Below are 21775 nucleotides of genomic sequence, written 5' to 3'. Positions count from 1 at the left end.
GCTCTCTTTAAGCCATATGTAGCACAATACATGTTTTTTACAATCACATTCTCCTCACGAGTTTGGCTAGATTCTAGTTCTAGCGAGACCTTTTTATCTAGATTAAATAGGTTCTAGATGATATAAAAATAAAGAGAGAAAAAATCACTTACCAATACTTGGAGAGTATTTTTTCCTTCAGAGATCCAATCATCCTCTTTTTTTGCAGCACAATGTAGAGTAAGGGAGTTAGTCTAATATAAAATGCAAGGAAAGGAAGAGGAAAGAGTAGGAAGATTTGCAAGGGTATAGTTCTTTTTTCATTCAAAAGTTCTTTAGAGAAGAATTATGAGACTTTAAAGAATAAATGTTGTAGATTTACCAATAACTGCTCATTAGCTTTTCCATGTGAGGTTTGGTTATTTATAACATTTTCAAGCCAAACTAGTCATTTTGCCCATTTTCAAAGTCAATACTTTGATGGATCAATCAATCTAAAGTGATAGAGCGATTAATCGATCGTATCAGCTATTTTTTTGTCAGTATATGACTTATTGATTGATGGACTAATCGATTGAGAAGTTATCGTTGGTTCAAAAAAATTAAGTTGATCGATCATTACCATGGAATGATCGATCGATCATAATTCTCTCTAGCTATGCAATACAAGTATGATCGATTAATGATCTTCCTATGATTGATCATGCTTTATATCCCTGACTGACAAAATTTTGTCTAAGCGATCAATCTGGTGGGATGATTGATCATTGCATGTAAATTCTGCTTTCATGGACTATATTGATCGATCATGCTTTATAAGATGATATGACCATGTTCTAGATGATCGATCGATTGACTGAGGTTGATCTATCATGCTTTATATTTTTGGTTTGCACATTTCTGGATGATTGATCATCGACAGAAGTTGATTGATTATTCTAGTGTCAGTTCAACTAAATTGACTTTTAAAGTGTGAGAATGAATTAATCTAAGTCCTCTAACATATTCTAGAGGATTTGTGTAATATTCATAATCATGTAGATAGATGCATAGTGTGTCCTAAAACCCTATGTACACCATTGTACTTTAAATAAACGAGTTATGATAGTTCTTTTATATTTTGACCGAGTTTTAACATACATCAATGACACTAAACTCTAGTCTTCTTCTTCATGGGTGCTTATTTAAGAGATGTCCTTTTATGTTGTTTGAGGTCTTGTGTAGGTTTGATCATTTTGAAGTTTTTTAACTTGAGATGCATTGTCTCTTGAAGGTAAAATATCAAAAATACTCGATTTGCAAATTGTAACAGTATTAAAAAAATTATTATAAAAAATAATAAAGGAGTCAACCTATGGTCAATTGGAACCTCTCCTTCCGTACTTGTCAAAAGAGAAGGGAGAACACCTACCTCCCCCATTTGTTACATGTGCGTTCAATTGATTTAATGCCTAATAAGGAATACCCATTTAGGTCATGTGGTTTTTTTAATAAATATGAAAAGTCATTTGGTTCAAAACATGCGGCTATTTCAACCATCCCATCATGATCAGACGGATAAGGTAGTCGTTGATCAGACGATTGAGATAACCGTTGATCATGATCGAAATGCTGAGATAACCGTTTTATACTAAATAATTTTTTGTATAAGATCGGTCCTCTATATACATATATCTAAAATGTATAATCCATTCTGGTTTTATAATACTGGTTTTAAACAATTTTTTTTTCCAGTTTTTTACGAAAACGGGCATCTCTGCATGAAGTATTATTGTACTCCATTAACGGGCATCACGCACCCATAAGTACCACGGAGTCGCCTTCGGAGTCCGAACAGGAATCTGTTACAAGTTACGAAGCCAAAACGAACCGTCCAATTCCGTCGGTAGCGGTCCCGCAGAATCGGACCCAATCACGTCAAGAATGCTATCTCTTTTCTTTTTATTTTCTAATTTATAAAAAAAGGTAATTTCTTACCGCGGTTGCTCTCGTATAAACCCTTTTTTCTAATATAAAACCCCACGACTGTGAAACCCTTTCCTCTCTTTTTTTCTTCAGATCCAAAAGCGAGAACCCTAAGAAAGGCGAAGGAGGGAAGAAAGCGAAGTCCTTTTTTCATCTCCTTCGTCCAAGCTATCTTCTTCGGATCAGACCAGGTTTGGATCTTCCTTCTCTTTGCTTCTCTCTTTATTCGTTTTTTCTTTTACTGTTTCTTTTTTTCGACTGCTATTGTCTTGCCTTAGTCTCTGAATTTTCATGCCGATCCATTGATTTGGTCCATATTCCGCATTGTAGTGTTTTAAGCCTTCTGTCATACTGTTATAATTTGTAAAATGGTTTGTTCCTTTTAAGGTTCCCGAAATGGCCTCTCAGCAGACCACAGCTGGATCTTGTCCTTCTGCACAGGTGGTACGTATCAAATACGAGTTCGAAAACTCAATCATCTTTCTAAAAAGAAAGAAAGAAAAAAAAAAAACTCAGACGTCTTGTTCTTTTCTGCTTGACATTCCGTGGTTCTTTTTCATTTTTGATTTTCTGGCTAAAAGCATCTTATTATGTTTTAGGTCGGAAATGCCTTTGTTCATCAGTACTATCACATTCTGCACCACTGTCCGGACCTTGTTTACCGATTCTACCAGGAGATTAGCAAGCTTGGCCGCCATGAAGCGGAGGGAGCCATGAGTTTAGTGACCACCATGCAGGTGATTTTTCTGTTCGTCCCTTACCAAGACTTAGCTTTATTTTTAGATTAATAGCTTTATTTTTAGATTAGTTCTTTCACGTGTCCTTTGCTTTTTTCTTTTTGCCGGATTTTGGTTGGGTTTATTGGGAGTTATTTGAAATTAGTTGATACGGAATGTGTGCCAAAATTATGCTTGTAAAAGTAGTTATCAAAATGGTTGTGAAGGAGGCTAGAAGATGGATTGAATATTGTCGATCACGTTTTATTGGTAAAAAAGATGAGAGGTGATTTTAGTCATGTTTTGACATGGTCTTGGATCACTGCAATAGAATGGAATCATAAGAAAGTGAGAATCTCCTGATTCATTCAGTACAAGACATCAAGCGAAATTTAGATGAAAAGGTAAAAGGTGGGTGATAGGGCAAGTGCTCCGCCTCCTAAGCATAAAAGACCCTCTCTCTTAGGAAGACTTCTTTCTTAACATGTTAACTTAACTGCAATAAGGGAAGGTCAAGTGCTCGCTAAGGGTACGATAGCAATCCGCACTAACAGGTACTAATGAGTCATAGGCTCATAGGACAGGGCGCTAAGGGAATCAAATTAGGAGTTGCGGTCAGGGCATGGCTCTCTTTCAAGATATGTATCTCGAACCAGGTCTCCAACTGGCACTGAAAATGTCCCTGCACTGGGGGTGCCCCTCCCCAGTCTCAAGAACTCGAGCGGTCTTTATAGGTACTGGTAGCCGATTCGGATTGTAGACCTGCTGGGAAGCATAGAGATCATTGTGTTGCCACAGAGTAATTGAGGAAAATGGGGCTGCTGTTACTATAGAGAACCATCACAGCAAAAGAGAAAAAGGATTTCTAGTGTTTTATATGCTGGAAGATGTTAGATGAATGAACTGATAAGGTTTTTATTTTGCCTTTATTTATTGTTTTAAACAGGCTATCGACGAGAAGATCCGCTCTCTTGACTACAGTGAATCAAGGGCTGAAATAAAGACAGTGGATGCACAGGAATCACTCAATGGTGGAGTTCTTGTTCTTGTGACTGGGTATCTGACTGGAAAGGACAATGTGAAGAGAAATTTCACTCAGTCTTTCTTCCTTGCTCCACAAGACAAAGGCTACTTTGTTTTGAATGATATATTTCGATATGTGGAGGATGTTGAACACCATCCTGATGTGAACCAGGGATTACCTAATGGCACGGGTGCCCCTCTGGCATCTCACCAGGGTATGTGGTGCTTGTTATCTGTGGTTGTAAGTACTTTTTATTTGGTACTAATTTGATGCTAAGCTTCTTCCTCCACTGCAGAACCTCTTCCTGTCCAAGAAAATCAAGTCACTGAACAAAATGCTTCACTGTCGGAGGAAGAAGTTACCGTTGAGGAAGTCTATAATTCCTCTGATCATGAGGATAGCTCAGTTGTGGATGAAGAAATACCTGAAGCTGAGGTGGTTGATGAAGTTCCAAATGATTCTCAGGTTCTTGCTGATTCTAACCCTGCTACTGTGCAAGAAGAGGTGCCCAAAAAGTCCTATGCTTCTATTGTGAGTAATTTAACTTTTCTGCTGTCTATCTTGTTTTGTTTTGCTGTAACTGAATCGTAAAGCTCAAGTTCAGTTCATGTGATCAAGTCAAGCCTGGGCTGGCATGAGCTAAGATTGATCATATTGAAGTACAGAATAATGTTTAACAGACTAGTTGAGTGTAGGTTGGCTCATGAAAATATGCCATAGTTTAAGCTGTCATGATACTTCCAAGCTGGCTGAACTACTTGTGCTCTAATTTTGCTCGAATAGAGCTTTTCTAGTGCTGCATGTCTTTGCGCCTGTTATTTCACTGATATATAATGCATTTTTTTCCTGAACAATTTTCATAATCATGTAAGTGTGAGTACTTGTTTTAACATGTCAAAAATAGGTTTACAATGTGTTTTTCTTTCATTTTTTTTCCAGAGGTTTACAGTTTCCATGGGAATTAGATTAGGTAGTTTTCTTTAATTCTGCTACTATTACTAACTACATTCTGGTCTTTTTGGGTTCTAAATCTTTTTGTTTGATGCAGGTGAAGGTTATGAAGGAGACTCCGCCTCTTTCTGTCTCTGCACCTGTTCCTGCCAGGCCAGCTCCTGCAAATCCTGAAAGGCAAGTGGCCCCTCCTCCACAGAACCAGCCCCCTGAGGTCCCTGCATCCAGTTTGAATGCGACTGAAAATGACAATAACCAGGAGGCAGAAGGTTCGAGCTATCTTAAGATTTTTAGTTTTTTAACTTGTTTTTTCTTGTTGCTTCTATGGCTTGGTCCTCAATTTTTTTTCTGACGGTTTCTTTCTTTTATCCTTTTTTTGCCATCCTTTTGCTTGTTGCAGCTGATGGATACTCGGTTTATATCAGGGGTCTGCCCATCAATGCCACAGTTGCTCAGCTTGAGGAAGAGTTCAAGAAGTTTGGACCCATTAAGAGTGGGGGTGTGCAAGTTAGAAGTAACAAGGTCTCTATATGCTTGTTTCTATTTTTGTTTATAACTTTTTTTCTTGTGGATGACTTGTTTTGTTAAGGATATGAATCCTTTGTTTATCTTACACTTCCTTAATCTTGTTTGATCATGTTGTGATTATGCTTTGTGTTGATTGTTTTATTCTTGATGGGTGCAGCAGCAAGGATTCTGTTTTGGCTTTGTGGAGTTTGATGTTGCTAGTGCTGTTCAAAGTGCAATAGAGGTATGACTGCCTGGTCATGTTGTGAGTCTGTTTCCTTCTTGTTCTTATGTCTATTTAAAGTTATATGGCTGCATCTAAATTACCTTTTTTCTTTGTGATCACTACCCCTATTGTTTTAAGCAACTCTAATTTCAGTACTTGATTTAATATCATTGATAACCTGCACTCTCTTTGTTGGTTGAAAATTTCCTTCATTGTTTTTCAAACTTCAAACATTGACTTGTGCCTAAATGCTTGCCTGTCTTCCTGTGTCTCTTCATTATGCTTGACCTATGTTTATTGCTGTTATGACTTTTTGGTGTAGACAGAACTATGATACAAGTGCAGATGTGGTTCCTTGTGTAACAAATGGTCAATATTGCCAACTTCAGAGATTAACATGTAATCCTATCTGCAGTGATGCGTATCAGTGTGGACATTCTGATTTACTCTAATTGAGTGGTTCAGGCTGGCCTACACATGCTAAAAGCTTACCAGAGTTTGTTGTGGTATGCTGGCAGATAACATGGTTTAGGTTCTGATCATATGATCTTATACTTCTTTCTATATGACAGCATAGGAAGGATGGTTTGAAGGAAAATATGTTCTTCAGAATTCAATATAATGGTGTAATAGATACTACTACCTGCAAAAATGTATAATTCTTGTCTTAAAATAGGAAAAAAATGCCATTTAAAAAATTAGGAAAAAAATATGACTAAAATTGAATAGCAGTTAATTATGGCATTAAGTGAACACTTCTTTTGTTGTTATGATCAAGAAAATCAAATAGTTATTGAGTTAAAGAGAGCACTTCTTTTGTTGTGGGAATAATTTTCTCCATTTTGAATACGCTACCATCTACTTTGGTTAATTTAAATGAGTCAGTGGTTTTTATGGCACTAATCAGTTAGATCATTAGATTAATGATGGTAAAGAATTCTTTTATACCTTAATCTTGGATCATAATTTACGGTTGTGTATAATAGTTTGAATCTCTTAGAAAATTAGATTCATGATGGTCCAAAATTATCTTGTATCTAAATCTTGGATCATAAATCAGGATTATGTGCGATGGTTTGAATATCTTGAAAATATCATTCAATTGGTATCAATGCATGTTGTGTTGTCTATAGGGTTCTATAAAATGGTTCAGCAAAGAAATATGTTTACTGTGAGATGCACGAGAAATCTTTTCTTGATATCATGTTAAATTTTTTTTTTTTCTGAATGCTGATTGCACACGTTCACTGCGCCCTAAAAAAAAAAAACCCCTCCCTACACATGCCACCATGAGAAGGATATTGACTCCCAAAATCTGCTTCAACCAATTGTTTTTGGCTTCCATGTCCATTCACTGGCACAGACTGATATGTATCTGTTTCTGTATTGTTGGGAGTGATAAGTAGCCATGCTTTTCCACATTAATTGGCCTGTATATATACAGAAGTTTCCATCGTCCAATCCAATCTAGAACTTCCATATAAGTCGTTTTTGAAAATTTAAATTGAAGATGTTCCAAGCATTGGAATTCAAAGCGGATTATGTAATAAACATTTTTGCAATGTATACTCACTAATCATGACTATTAATGTCAGGTAGTTGTATTATTACTTCATATGTTGTATGACTTATTATAATATATATTTAACATCATTTTATAGTTTCAGCTTGGAAGAATCTGAACATTTTTTTAGATTCTCAATGAATACAGGAAAGCTTATCTGGAGATGTAATTTACATGCGTTGAGATATTTTCCACCATAATGTCAATGCTTGATATTAAATTTATTTTTCATGTACTTTTTAATGTAGTATATTATTTATCTTTAGATTATTCTAGCCATAAAATTGTTATGCAATATCAGAATTTTTTGCAAGAAACAGAACATTAATGTCTATTAGATTTTTTTTTACATTTTGGAGAGTTTTTAAACTTCTGCTGTTTCCTACTGTTTCCATGGTGGACTTTGATCTTCATTTGGTGCTTCTACAATGCATGTCTGAATGTTGCGAGCAGCTTTTATGTATGCCATTGTTTACATGAGATGTTTGCTTTTCAGGCCTCACCTATTATTATTGGTGGTCGACAAGCTCATGTTGAGGAGAAGAGGGCTTCAAGTTCTCGAGGCAAGTATTTTATATTTATTTTTTTATTTTTTTATTAGTGTTCTGTTAAAAAAGGACTCAGTGTCTCATTATTACACCATTCCAAATAATAAATAGACATGATTATTATTGATGGCTCTTGGACTGCATCGAGTCTGTTTTCCTGCTTTGTTTCTCTCAGTAGTTGTTGCCAGCGCATGTAACTTAGATAATGAATAGATGATGAATCCCTTGGTCATGAAGACTACTGTCTATTTCCTAGTGCAAGAAATGCTGGTTCCACTTAATAAGTACCTGGAAATACTGATATACAAACAAGCAGGGTTGGCTACTTTTCTTGTATCATATATTACAGGGTGAATGTGATTAATTTTTATTTTTAATTTTTAAGGCTTGGAAAAGTTATTTAATTTGTTTTACTTGCACAGTTAATAACAGAGGTCGATTTCCACCTGGAAGAGGTGGAGGGTTCCGCAATGATGGTGGAAGAGGAGGGCGAGGCAATTATGGAGGCCCTAGAAATTATGGGGGCCGTGGAGATTTCAACAACCGGAGTGATTTCGGTAGTAACAGGGGCTCGGGTAGAGTTGGTGGATCTTCATCCAGCCGTGGAGGTGATGGAAGTTATGGTCGCATTAATCGCCCTGTTGCGGTCAATGCAGCAGCAAAAAATGTCGCCCCACCGGTGTCTGCTTCTGCGTGAAGTTACACAATGATATCTTTGTGAGTGCAACAGCAGGTTGGGCAAATATATCTTAGTTAAAATTTTGGGTTAGAACGTTCTGAAGATTTCCTTCTCAAATTGGGCAGTGATGATGGGATAGATTTCTCATTCTTGCCCGTTTGAGCTCTTGGGGTAGTTGATATAGGTGCTTCTCTTCTTTTTTTTTTTTTTTTGGTTCTGTCGTTTGGGGGAAACGGAGTGATACTTGGTTGATAGTAGTGACGCTGTGCAGTATAATTGTGGTGGTAGTCTTCTACAATGAGAACTTTTTGTTTTTTTTGTTCCCCTTTTTTCTTGTATCATTTGCCTGCCTTTATTTTGTTTTGAAAGTTTTGAGGCTTGGCAGACCTTTATTGTATTCTTCTCTTGCAACTCAGGCTGAGGCAACGTAGCAAAGCCAATGATCTTTTTCTTTCATCAGCTTTTGACCTTTTGTTAAAATCAATTTGCGGATTGTACCAAAATTGGTGCCTTCTGATGCGTAAGCATCAGTCCTTTTAGCTGTTGTTATATAATTTGCAAGGAAAATTATATATGATGTAACGTGGGATAAGGATTATTGATTATGTTAATCTATTTAAGCTGTGTATAGTGAAAAGTGGCCTGACCCAGGTCCGGTTGAACGAGGTTCACTCCTGTGCTTAGCTGTTAAGAAAGAACCTCCCTTCCCTTCAAAAATGTAAATAGAAGGGTTATAAGTGCGTAGTTAATGTTTTACAGTGGTGGAAAAATAAATCGAAGTGTATTAAAGTCGTATTTAGTTTGGGTAATAAGGTGTAGGTGATTCAGATTTTTCCCTTTAAATTCTTCAATAAGAACAATGATATTCTAGGAAGATCGTGGGTTGGTAGTCATCCAAGGAGAACTTGTGAAGTCTTCACGAGAAAATCCTATTTAGTGTACTTTTCCGTAGCAATTTAGGGGACATAAGTTCAGGGATTTGCATGCAATATGAGAAAAAAGAGAAGATAAAAAGTGAAGTTTTCATGTTGCCAGTACTTGGTAGGGTTTCCATTTTTTTCAAGAAACAATATTTTAGTTTCTAGATTTTTACCTTATGGTTTCTGTTTCAATTTTATTGGGAATTTCCTTCATTTGTATAAAGATAATGTTTTTTTTTTTTGGAAATAGTATTTTGGATGATAGGCTATTTAAACTTTTTTTAAATTCTATCTTACTGTGATTGGTAATAATGTTGGCATTAATCGTGGTGTTATAGATGAAAAATCCTCCATATTGTGGCATAATAGATTAAATAATATCTCCATGGATAAAATTAATAGATTGGTAAATGGTGGAGTCTTTGAGGTTTTTGAGTTTACTGATTTTGGTACTTATGTAGATTGCATTAAAGAAAAGTGAACTAACAAGTACAAGAAATGTGCCAGGAGGATTTCTGTTGTTGTAGATATTATACACATTGTTATTTCAAGTCTTTATGATGTATGTTTTAATGGTAAAAAATATTTCATTACCTTTTATTGATGACGCGATATATGTATTTTTGTTTGTTTTATGATAGAAGTGAAACATTATATGCTTTTAAGGTCTATAAAGCAGAAATAGAGAAACAATTGGGTAAATACATTAAGATCGTGAAGTCTAATAGAGGTGGTGAATATTATGCCAACTACACTAAAAAGAACAATTGTCAAGTCTATTTGCAAGGTTTTCTTGATGAACAAGGTATTGTGGCACAATACATAATACCGAGTTTACCATCTCAAAATAGTGTGGCAGAAATGATAAACCAAACATTAATGGCCATGGGGGAGAGTATGATTAGTAACTCCAATCTCCATTTGTCTTTGTGGAGTGAAACTCTAAAAATTGTAGCATATGTACTAAGAAGGGTTCCAACCAAGGCAGTTCACAAAACGGCATTTGAGTTATAGAATAGTTGGAAACCTAGTTTCAAGATTGTACATATTTGGGGTTGCCCAACTGAAGTTAGAATCTACAATCTACATGAGACAAAGTTAGACTCTAGAACAATCAGTGAATATTTCATTAACTATGTAGAAAAGTCTTAGGGGATATAAATTTTATTGTCCATCTCGTGCCACAAAATTTTTGGAATCTAACAAGGCAAAGTTCCTTGTGGATGAGGAAATTAGTAGGAGTAACCAACCTTGAAATTAGTTTTTGAGGAGCATAACAATCAACCTGCTCCTTCATTTTCACATAGATTGGTTGTATTTTATGATAATCATCATGATTTGATTACTCAAGAACAACCAATAATAGAAGAACTACATCATCATGAAGATATTCCTATAGATCTAGTCACTCAATATTCTCAACCTGAAAATGTTTAAGTAACATTATGAAGGTCTTCAAGAGTTAAACAAATCAAGCCTACAAGGAATACTCATGAACGAACTCAAATTCAAGTAGGTCCAATGACGAGGGCACAAGCTAAAAGATGCAAAGACATGCTGAATAATTTAGTCCAGGGAGTTATGCAACAAGAAGCAAGTGTGGCTACAAAGGAAAGGTTATTTTAAGAGAGTTTCCATTGGATTTTCCTAGTTTGACATTCTCAACGATCATGATAATATTGAATTTATTTTCCCTTCACTTAATCAAAATATATATATTTTTTTTGGAATACTCTTCATGGGGCTATTTGAAGGAGAATGTAAATATAATTATTTATCAGAAACTAACACATTTCCTTTTGAAGTTCTCTATAATGGCTTACTTGAGAGCTGAAAGAGTTATATATATAGTGAACAATGGATTTGTTTCCAATGCTTCAAAGATGTGAACAATTTTTAGCTATGGATACTTATCGATCATACTTACTATGCAATTTTTTAAAGGGGGCCGATAGTTACAGTTTTTTTACAGGCCCGCTCCTATGATTAATTATTATTAGGTGGATCCTAAGTCATGCCATGGGAAGATGTAAAACAAATTTATGAGGTATTTGAATGGAACTAGGACAATTAGTCTCACTTTTGTTTTCTTCACTTATAGTGGAGTAAAAATAACAAGATGATCTAGCTAGTGAGATTTTTTTTCTATTTTCATTTTTAACAATGATAATAAATCATAGAAAATAAATAACTTCATTGTGATAGTAGTTCTATGATGATGGCAATTTAGGCTTAAAAGGTAAGTTCAGCCAAAATTTATGCAGGAAGTGGATTTTATGAAGAATTTGACTATATTTATATTGAGATATAAGTTGCATATGGTGGTTCAACCAAAGTCTCTAAATTTTATTTGAGAGTAAAGCACATTGATAAAAAGTTTGATTTAATCAGGGAGAATGTACAAAAGAAAACTAGTTAGTGATTTGAAGAGAAGTCCTATAGAGATGGTTATTGTTCCCTTATTTGAGTGGTATTAGCATAGTAATTTGTTCTCCTTGGTTTTGATAGCCCAACTAGAAGATTGTTAGAGTTTTGCTATAGGGTCCTACTCATGCCACTTTTTAACTAATTTGAACATGCATTATTTAATTTCATAGAATTTGTTCTTTTGCCACTTGATTATTGGTTGATGGGTGTCATATTGACACTATTTCCTTGGGGTTGATAGAGATGAAAATTGATGCAATTCACTTAGACTTTTGTAGGTTAGATGATCACATATGAGGTGTTAGACAGAAGGCCATATGCTAACAAAATGTCCCATCATCCTACAGTATTATGTGTATATAACACATAGCACATGTGGCCACTTGATTAGGTAATTGGACTCTTAACTATTAGTTGGATTTGTTGATTATTGAAGGAATGGAAGTAGCAAGTGTGCTCATATCTATCAATACTTGTCACATATCAAGCACTACGTGTTAGATTATAGGTTGAGTTAACACAATACTAAAAGAAGATACAGATATGAGAATATAATTGAGAATAACCCAGAAAAAAAGCATAATATAAAGTTAAGAGGGCCTCAGTTCAATTTCTAAACGGAAACCCAGGCACAAGAGGTGACACTGGTACTCTGATTGATTCTAGTAATCTTCATTTGCACTACTTCTTCAACTAAAGAGAAACTCACCTAACCCACCTGAAAGATAAAGAAACTGCAACAGCAGTGTGGCCAGACTGAGGCTCTCAAGTGTTGCAATCTTGTAGTACTCCAAAAGACGAATTGAACCCCACAAGTCTTCAGTTTTAATCTCTTTAATAATCAGCAATCTAAACCCAACAAGAGCATTACACTAAAGTTCCAAAGTTTAGTACCTTCTTTAATCCATTTCCCTAACTAACTCCCACTAAGAGAAGATGACACTCAACTTGAATATAATTCCACAGTAACAGAAGCAAAAAGGCAAGACATCGGAGAATAATAACAGTTCTTTAATCTGAATCTGGATATCAAACGGGCTAATGAAGAACAATTCATGCTATATTGAAATAGAAGAAAGGGGAGGTTTTGGTGACCTTAGTTCCTTCCAGTTTACTCAAATGTGAAATCTCGGTATGGAAGGAGTCCATAACAAGTTAATGAGTAGGAAAGAGAGATGTGGATTGAAAATGTTGTCTTGGTATGCACGGGAGGAAACGAGGTGAAGAAGCCAGGAAGCAGAAAAAGGTAGATTGTGGGCTCATCTGTGGCCAATAAACTGGCCGTGAATCAGCAAATAGTAGGTTGGATTTCAATGCTGGTAACCAACTAAGCCTTTACGACCCACTCCATAATTACCCTTTGGTTTCTCTTTCTCTCACCAAACGTAGGAAGCCATTCTCACTTGGAATCTAAGCCAACGGCACCCAATATAGCATGGTTTCATACCCACAACAGCCTCTCCTGCTGCCTTTCTGTTATCGTTTCTGCCCAGGTCTGATGAAGAGATGAAATACCAGATGGAGCGGTTTGCGGTTCTTCCCTTCTCCATCGGCTGCGTCTCTGAGTCTAGTGTTGCTGTTGCAGAGACCCAGACGAAGAAAATCAAGGAAGTCTGCACTTCTTCTGCTGGTAATTTAATTTAAGTCTCTTCGTTTTTGCTTTCTTTCTTTTTCTCTTTTTTTTAGTTTGCATGGTTGATAGGGTTTGTTTGAAACTTCAAACATGATGTAGGAGGGGAAGATCAAGATGGAGAGAATGCATCTGAGGTGAAAAACAAGAGCTCTTTTGGCTTCCAGAGATTGATCAAAGGCATCAAGAGTTTCTCGCAGTTGTTTGGTATGTTGAATTTCATAAACAACTCTCCAGATAAATCTTGAAATAAGATTAGGCTGCAAGACTGCAACAAAAGGAAAAGATTTCTGCTGCAATTAATCTTTTAATTAATTCTACTTGTTCGATTGAAAACGATGAAAATTTTCACATTCTTTTTACTTTACAATTTCAGTTTACAAGGAGGAAGAGATAAGAGAGATGCAGATGGAGATCGGTTTCCCCTCGGATGTGCAGCATGTGACTCACATAGGATGGGATGGATTTACAACGACGACGACGACCACCACCACCTTCAAGGGCTGGGAAGAGCTGCTTCCACTACCTCCCATATCCCTCAAGCAGTTTGAGTTGCCCAGGTCTGCTCAAGCTGATGCATCTCTTCCTATTTCGTCTGCTGTTAGCCTTGCTTAAACATTTTGATAATGGTAATGAGACGCAGATGAAGAAATGCAGACTTCATTGATTTTCAATCTTTTCCATTTCTGGTGTTCGTTCCATTTGTAAGCTTCCCTGGTTCCTTCCGCAGCTGCAACATGACATGTCATAGAACAAGAACATATTAACCAATGCTAACCATTCATAACCACGATGTTTGTTAAATCATGTTAACATTTTTTCCTTCTCGATCTTCGCCGTGCCAAGGCTGTCAATATGCTATAACTGTTCAATATCATTTAGGCATAGTGGAAAAGTTAGAAATGTTTTTAATTTGCATTAGTTTAAAAAACATCTTCAATTTAACATCCTATGTTGTTTCTTAGAAAGATTATGCCAATTACAGGTATAACCAGTGGAGGATAGAAGGACATATTAGGGCGGGGTTAGTCCAAAATGAATTAGACATGAATTACTCCCGCATTACTCAGTTAATTTGATTATGCCCTTCGTCCAAAATGATCTCCTCTTTATTTGAATAACGTCAGGTAATGTGCTCAGGCAAAAACGGGGGAATTAGGTTTCATACCTATTTTGCGAATCATCCACATGTATCGCACGTGGGACACGTTTCCTCCTCCAGAATTTTTTTTCTCCCACTCGGCTGTCCTCCCCCGAATTTTTTCCCTCTATCTTCTCCCTCTCGGCCTCCCTCTCTTCTCCCTCTCGAACTCCGTCGTAGAGCACGGGAGGCTGAGCCTTTGCCTCTCTTCTCTCTCTCTCGGCTCTCTCTCGGCGTACTGCCTCCGTCGCTGTTGCCCGCTGGCCCGTCATAGTCTCCTGCCATTATCAGTGCTGAGGAAGACAACATGCGCCGTGAGGAAGACGAAGTGGTTTTAATAATTCATATTTTTTATTTATAAAATAATTTTTTTTATTTATTCAATATATTCATTTTATAATTACTGTATTAAATTAGTGCTTTAATAGTCATAATTAAAATATTGTTAAAATAAATATTTGATAAGTTATTTTTGTTTAATTATCCCATTACTATAATGAATTAAACCAATGGTTTCAAATTTTGTGATAATATATTATTAATTAATAATACATAAAAATATATATTATGTTATTGATAAAATAATATATATATTTATTTATTATATTTATTTTTTAATTACTGTATAAAATTACTGGTTTTTAATTTTAAAATATATCTTATGTCATAAAAATAATAATCCATATTTTTTATTTATAAAATAATTGTTTTTATTTATTCAATATATTCATTTTATAATTTATGTATTAAATTTGTGATTTAATAGTCATAATTAAAATATTTTTAAATAAATATTTGATAAATTATTTTGGTTTAATTATCCCGTTGCTATAATTAATTAAACCAATGGTTTTAAATTTTGTGATAATACATTATTAATTAATTAATTTATTATTGTATTAAATTAGTAGTTTTTAATGCTAAAATATATCTTATGTCATAAAACTAAGAATACATATTATTTATTTATAAAATAATTGTTTTTATTTATTCAATATATTCATTTTATAATTAGTGATTTAATAGTCATAATTAAAATATTGTTAAATAAATATTTGATAAATTATTTTGGTTTAATTTTCTCATTGCTATAATTAATTAAACCAATGGTTTTAAATTTTGTGACAATATATTATTAATTAATAATACATAAAAATATATATTATGTTATTGATAAAATAATATATTTATTTATTTATTATATTAATTAATTTATTACTGTATTAAAATAGTGGTTTTTAATGTTAAAATATAGCTTATGTTATTTTTTACTTTTATTTAAATTTTTTTATAATTTATTCTATTCACGCATAATTATTATATTAATTTATAATAAACTGTAATCATTAAGTAATAAAATATAGTCTTTCATTAATTAGTTTATTAATATTTTTTAATACTTCACATTAAATCACTTATAAGTGTAGTAGCCATGGTTATTTTGTTTAATTATCTGTTTAGGCCTATGTTCTATTTTTACAAAAACTTACTCATTCGTTTGTTTATATCATATTTTTTCATTTTGGGGCACTAATTAACTGATGTCTTTTCAAAAGAAAAATCAAATCATTTATTTACAAGAAGAAATTTGTTATCTAACAATTGAATAAAGGCTAGGAACATTTGAGATTAAAGATCAGATAAAATAAATACAAAAACAATTTACTTAAAAAATTTGCAGTGACATTCCTACTACTTTTTGGAATTGAAAGAAACACATTGTTTCTACCATATGTTGACAATTTTGATGAAAAATGCTCAAAAAAATGAGGAGTTCCTCGTCTAGTGATAAATTATAAGCCACTCAATGACCATCTTAAATGGATTAGATATCCTATCCCAAATAAAAATGGATTTTTTAGATAGATCATATTCAGCAAAACTCTTTTCTAAATTTGATCTTAAATCAAGCTATTGACAGATTCAAATACATAAAAATTATAAACATAAGACTTCTTTTACTATTCTTTTTGGACATTATGAATGTTATGTTATGCCATTTGGGTTGAAAATGCTCCATCTGAATTTCAAAATATTGTGAATGATATTTTTAATGATTATAGTTAATTTTTTATAGTTTATATTGATGATATTCTTATATTTTCCACAACTATAGAATCACATTTTAAACATTTGAAAATATTTAAAACATTTATTAAACGCAATGGTTTGTAATTTCGGCTCCAAAAATGAAATTATTTCAAACTACTATCCAATTTTTGGGTCCTAATATTAATGAAAGAAAAATAATTCTTATTGATAGATGAATTGAGTTTGCATCCAAATTTCCCGATGAAATCCAGGATAAAACTCAATTACAAAGATTTTTGGGTAGTCTGAATTACATTGCAGATTATTATCCAAATCTTGCTCAGGATTCCTACACTTCTTTACGAAAGCTTACAAAAGAATCTTGCACCTTGGACCATGAACCATACTATGGTTGTCCAAAAAATTAAAGCTCGAGTTCGATAGTTACTTTGTCTTACCTTAGCCAACCCTCAATGGAAGAAGGTTGTTAAAACTGATGCCTCCCATATTGGATATGGAGCAATCTTAAAACAATTAAATCCAAAATCTAATAAAGCTAGAAATGTTTCTTAACAAAATATCATTTAGGCCCAATAGTGGAAAAACTAGAAATGTTTTTTATTTGCATTAATTTCAAAAACATCTTCAATTTAACATTTTATTAATACATAAAGAAGTTACCTTAAAGAGATTTTTCTTGTATTTATTAGTATAATTCATAAGGAACGAGAGATAATTCCTGTTTTGTGTAGAAATGAATTGACTCATATTTGGACTTGGGCAAGATAGGATTCAGGAAATGTTTTTTATTATGAGTTAAGATATATTAGGATTTTACTATTAGTTTCCTAGTTCAGTTAAAATTGCCTTAAATATGTTACTAGTGCCCAAAATTGGTAGTTTTAAAAAAGTGTGTACGTTCAATGTATTTAGACCTTAGTTCTAGTCCCAAACATAAAAAAGAGAGTAGAATGTGCCTATATAATGTGCGCTTATTGATCCGTTACAATAAAGCAAGTAATACAAAACATAATTGTGCCTTGTCGAGGAAAATTTTCTTCTTGGTCTGCTAGTTCTTGTCGTCATTTTGTTATGCTTCTTTCTTTTCTATTGTTACATGGATCAGCCTCACACACACTAGCTAAGTGTGCATGTATGTACCACAACGGGAGCTTGTGTAAAGGTTACACCTAATATCTGGTATCAAAGTGGGACAATTGAGAGGGATTTTTGTCTTACAAATTTGTTCGACGTAGGAGATGGTCTAAAGTCAACTCACGGTCAAATACTAGAAGCTCTAGTCAACTCAAGCTTCCAAGCAAAAAAAAAAAACACAATATAGGATATTTCATAAAAATATCAGCCAAGCACACACCAACTAAGTGTGCTTGCATGTACCACAACGAGAGTTTGTTTAAAGGTTACACCCAATATTTGGTATCAAGTGTAACAATTGAGAGGGATTTTTGTTTTACAAATTTGCACGATGTAGGAAATGGTCTAAAGGCACCTCATGGTCAAATACTAGAAGGTCGAGTCAACTCAAGCTTCCTAGCAACAGAGGGGAGGAAGACAACATCAAGTGAACATGATTGTCCATCCAATTGACTGGATAGTAGCAATGTGAAAAAATGAGGGTCTCAATGAGGCGACCAATGTAGTTGCAAGATTCACTAGATCTGAAAGCATCAACAAGATCGTAGACACTTGGAGATGCAAAACCTTATCTTCCAACATTAGAGACAAGGAGAGCTACTAGGCTTAGCTTGCTCATGTGTGACAAGATAGAATGATGAAGAGCCACAGTCATTAAAAAGTTAACAGATCTATCTCGGCTATCAGTTGAATAGTTGATGAGTTCTTTGAGTGTACATGAGCAGAAACTTTCAAAGAAGATAAAATCGACATTGGATGGCGTTGCATGTTGTTCAATTTATAAAAAAGAAAAATACTTTATTGACTTGTTGTAATTTGAGTATAATGAATCTCTATTTATAATAGAGGAAGCAAGTAAAATCCAATTATAATTAAACTACCCTTATCCTAGTTTCACCCAAAGATAAGTCCTGGAACAATTGAACAACTGAACATAAATAAAAGACTAATATAATTAAAATATCTTAAACTGAGACTTTTATGAGATATTCTCCTCTAAGACTCCTCTTAGAGTCCACCATATTTATTTTGGCTCTGTTACTCACATATAAATCATGTGGTTCCCCTACTTTCACCCATTCCATTTGCAACCCTAGTGGGCATAACATGGACCCATAGCTCAAAATATTGTGTATGACAATGGAAACACTTTTACGAGTCAAAGAAATATTTCATTTGGCAAGCTACAAGTGCTGAATTTTAATTTTTTGCGTGTTATAAAAAAAAGAAAAAGAAAAAAGAATTTTCATGAAGTGATATTGTGATAATCTACTTTGGCTCAATATAGTTCCACTCTCCCAACACGTACACCCAAGTGGATTCTCATGAGCTTTTAGTTTAGAATATAAATTCTGAATTTTAACGCTTGTTCACGAGCCAAACCTAGAAAATTAAGAACCAGAAGCAAGATACGTTGGCCTTGCTGCGGTTTTCAAGGACAAGATACTGAAGACGCGAGACATCCAACAAGGCTTTTGCTACTTTAACAAAGAACACTCTCTGATTCGTCTCATTCTAAGGTTGATGTATTATTATCATAGATTGTTAAATAATATTCCCACATGGATTAGTGAATAGAAAGATGTTGAGTTTATTAGTTGGAAAAGAGGCTTTCTAAGTTGGCTAGTCATTTTGGGATGACCCTTGGACCTAACTTCTCATGGTATCAAAGCAGGTACTCATATATAGCCCTCCACCCAAATTATCCACATGTAGAGCCACAAAAGAGGGCATACACGTGAGGGACAGTATTAAGGAATAATCCCACATGGATTAGTTAGTAGAAAGATGCTCAGTTTATTAGTTGGAAAAGAAATTTTCTAAATTGGCTAGTCATTTTGGGATGGTCCTTATACCCAACTTCACATAGATTACACTTTGTAGCATGTACATTTGAAGTATCAACGTGAGACGAACAACCCCACATAACATTATAAGCTCAACTACGTACCATGTTGGGAACTCCATGAACTATGAACGAAGACGATGATGAACTCTAGTTTTCGGAGTTCCGTTTGGCCAAAAGACAGATTAAAAGCTGCCCATTCATATAGATCTCATGCATATAAAGTACTGGGAATGTAAGAGATCTACCTTTTAATATTACATAGATTAGAATTACTCTTCATAGCAAGCACACTATACATCCTTCCACTTTATTTCAAGCCCAATCTGATAGACTAGGACTATTACTTCCTTCCACTTTATTTCAAGCACATAAACACACTCCTACACATCGCAAACTACTGGGGTGGTTTAGGAAGGGGGCCTATTGCTCGACGATAAGCTTCAAAGCTTATAGAGCGATGGCTTTCAGGGCGGAAGTCAGGTGAGTTGCCTTGGGTAGCTTCTGATATCACTTTTGGATCAGATTTTTCAGCAACGGCATGACGGAAACGGTTCAATCCAGCTCTCCCTGGTAGAGTCTGCTTCACATTGCCTGCAACTCTTCCTCCATTTGCATGGGTTTTGGAGATGAAGAAGGCTGAAACTAAGGCAATGAGGACTAGTCGTGGTAAGGAGATATTCATTCTCTTTCTGCACTGCAATTGCACTTTGGTAGTTATCAAAATGAAGGCAAAAAAGGAGAAGAAAATTCAGTTACTGTAAATGTGAATTATTTCCCTTCTTGATGTCAAAGATAGCCTCAGAGTCATCATCCATTAGTTACAGTATTCTTGACCGATAAAAAGTGGTGAATAGCTATATCTCATTAGTTTTTATAATTTTTTCCGAGGAGATAGAATCTATTGCTTCTTGTCCATCATAAGAGACATCAAGAATGACAAGTTGGGACTCACTCCCCCCCACCAAAAAAAAAGAAAGTTTTGAGTCTTAAACCCATGAGGCATTTGATTTAATGAGAATTTTATGGTGTTGGAATATTTGTTTGTATCGACCGGGCCAGTCCTTGTATAAGATCCGTGGGGTTGCTTTCCTAAAAGGTTTGAGCCTTTTAGCGCAATGGTTTCAACATGGTATCAGAGCAGGTTGGTCCCGAGTTCGAGTGCCGCTCCTACCGAATTTGTCCCAGGTATTTCTAGTGAATTTGTCCTGGGTTTTTTCGGTGAGTTTGTCCACGGGTTTTCCCCGTGCGGGAGAGTTGGAATATTTGTTTGTATCGACCAGGTCAGTCATTTTATAAGATCTGTGGGGTTGCTTTCTTGAAAGGTTCGAGCCTTTTAGCGCAATGGTTTCAACATATGGTCACATGCCCAATGAGGCAGAAGTCCCTAGGGGCTGCAAATATATCATTGAATTTCTGAATGATAATTGAAATACTAGGGAAGGGTTATAATTAGATGTTATTGGGTTTATTCACGTTTAATTTATTTAATTAAATTAGTTCACTTAATAAAAATAAATTAAATAAGCAATGGTTTAAATTTATTTAATGTGATAATATGATTTTAATTAAATAACAAGAATTTAATTTTTTTTATTAATTAAATTCGTAATTACTTTATTTATTTTGATAAAAATAAAATTTAAATTAAATAGCATGAATTTATTTTTATATAATAAATATATTCATAATTACTTAGTATGATTAAGAAATAATAAATTAAGCAACCTAATTACAAAATATTAAATATTAAATAATAAATAATAAAAAGAAGAAATAAGGAAGGAGGAAGAATGGGGGATGAAGGAGCACACTATGCAAACCCATGAAGGCAACCAAAGACGGAAAGTGAAATTCCAACATGAGAGGTGGCATTTCACATTCCATCATTTTATTAAGAAACGAGTTGATTCACATTCTCTAGGTAAAGCGAATTCCTCCTGAAATTTTTAGGTTGACTAACATTTTAAAGCCTCTTTAACCAAAAAAACAATGAATTTTCCCATCACTTTCTCTGCACGCTAATAGGCCCTTGTTGATTTTCCATAAAACTTTCCCTATTGTGTGTATCTCATGCATGTTAAGCACCAAATTGAATTTCAATGGTGACCTAGAATCCTTATGTCACGAGTTTTACATCCCTGCCATGTGTGGAGCAAGATAGTATTTTCCTCTAGCTTGCCATAAATGTAACTAATGAACTTGTGATTACTCCCATTGCAGACCAACACCCTTCCTAATTGATGTTTATAATGAAGCCTTCCAAAGTCATTGTAAATGGTACTTATGTAGTCTCCCCCTTTTTTTACAAAAAAACTCTATCATCATCTTTGTTTCCTTCTTTCCTTTTGTTTTTCAATTGGGGTTGTATCTCCCTCTCTTTCTGGGTGAAGTTCTCTTCAATTATTTAAAATTAATTATAATATCATTATTTTTTATTAATTATGTTTTGTTATTATTTTATAT

General features: G+C 34.4%; 2 protein-coding genes across 3 annotated transcripts; both read left to right on the top strand.

The window, feature by feature from the left end:
- Positions 1–2019: 2019 nt before the first annotated feature.
- On the top strand, positions 2020–8618 carry LOC137962285 (nuclear transport factor 2-like). 2 transcript variants are annotated; one of them, XM_068809066.1, is made up of 10 exons: positions 2020–2135; positions 2332–2388; positions 2544–2681; positions 3607–3898; positions 3980–4215; positions 4733–4904; positions 5036–5157; positions 5324–5386; positions 7429–7495; positions 7903–8618. In XM_068809066.1, exons 2-10 carry the CDS (start codon positions 2341–2343, stop codon positions 8175–8177), a joined length of 1413 nt encoding a protein of 470 aa, XP_068665167.1. In that variant the 5' UTR covers positions 2020–2135; positions 2332–2340; the 3' UTR covers positions 8178–8618. The 2 variants fall into 2 exon arrangements, with proteins under 2 accessions (XP_068665167.1, XP_068665165.1); XM_068809064.1 differs by having other exon boundaries at positions 5321–5386.
- Positions 8619–12882: 4264 nt separating this feature from the next.
- LOC137963990 (CRIB domain-containing protein RIC4-like) lies at positions 12883–13819 on the top strand. The gene is made up of 3 exons (XM_068811243.1): positions 12883–13136; positions 13239–13343; positions 13513–13819. The coding sequence occupies exons 1-3, from the start codon at positions 13013–13015 to the stop codon at positions 13749–13751; spliced, it is 468 nt and encodes a 155-aa protein (XP_068667344.1). The 5' UTR covers positions 12883–13012; the 3' UTR covers positions 13752–13819.
- Positions 13820–21775: the final 7956 nt, after the last annotated feature.

The sequence above is a fragment of the Aristolochia californica genome, unplaced genomic scaffold (genome assembly GCF_029961685.1).
Source record: "Aristolochia californica isolate CCGP_79_NKW_82.1479 unplaced genomic scaffold, dmAriCali1.0.hap1 SCAF_4, whole genome shotgun sequence".
Taxonomy (NCBI): domain Eukaryota; kingdom Viridiplantae; phylum Streptophyta; class Magnoliopsida; order Piperales; family Aristolochiaceae; genus Aristolochia; species Aristolochia californica.
This window is presented reverse-complemented; position numbering and strand designations above follow the sequence as displayed.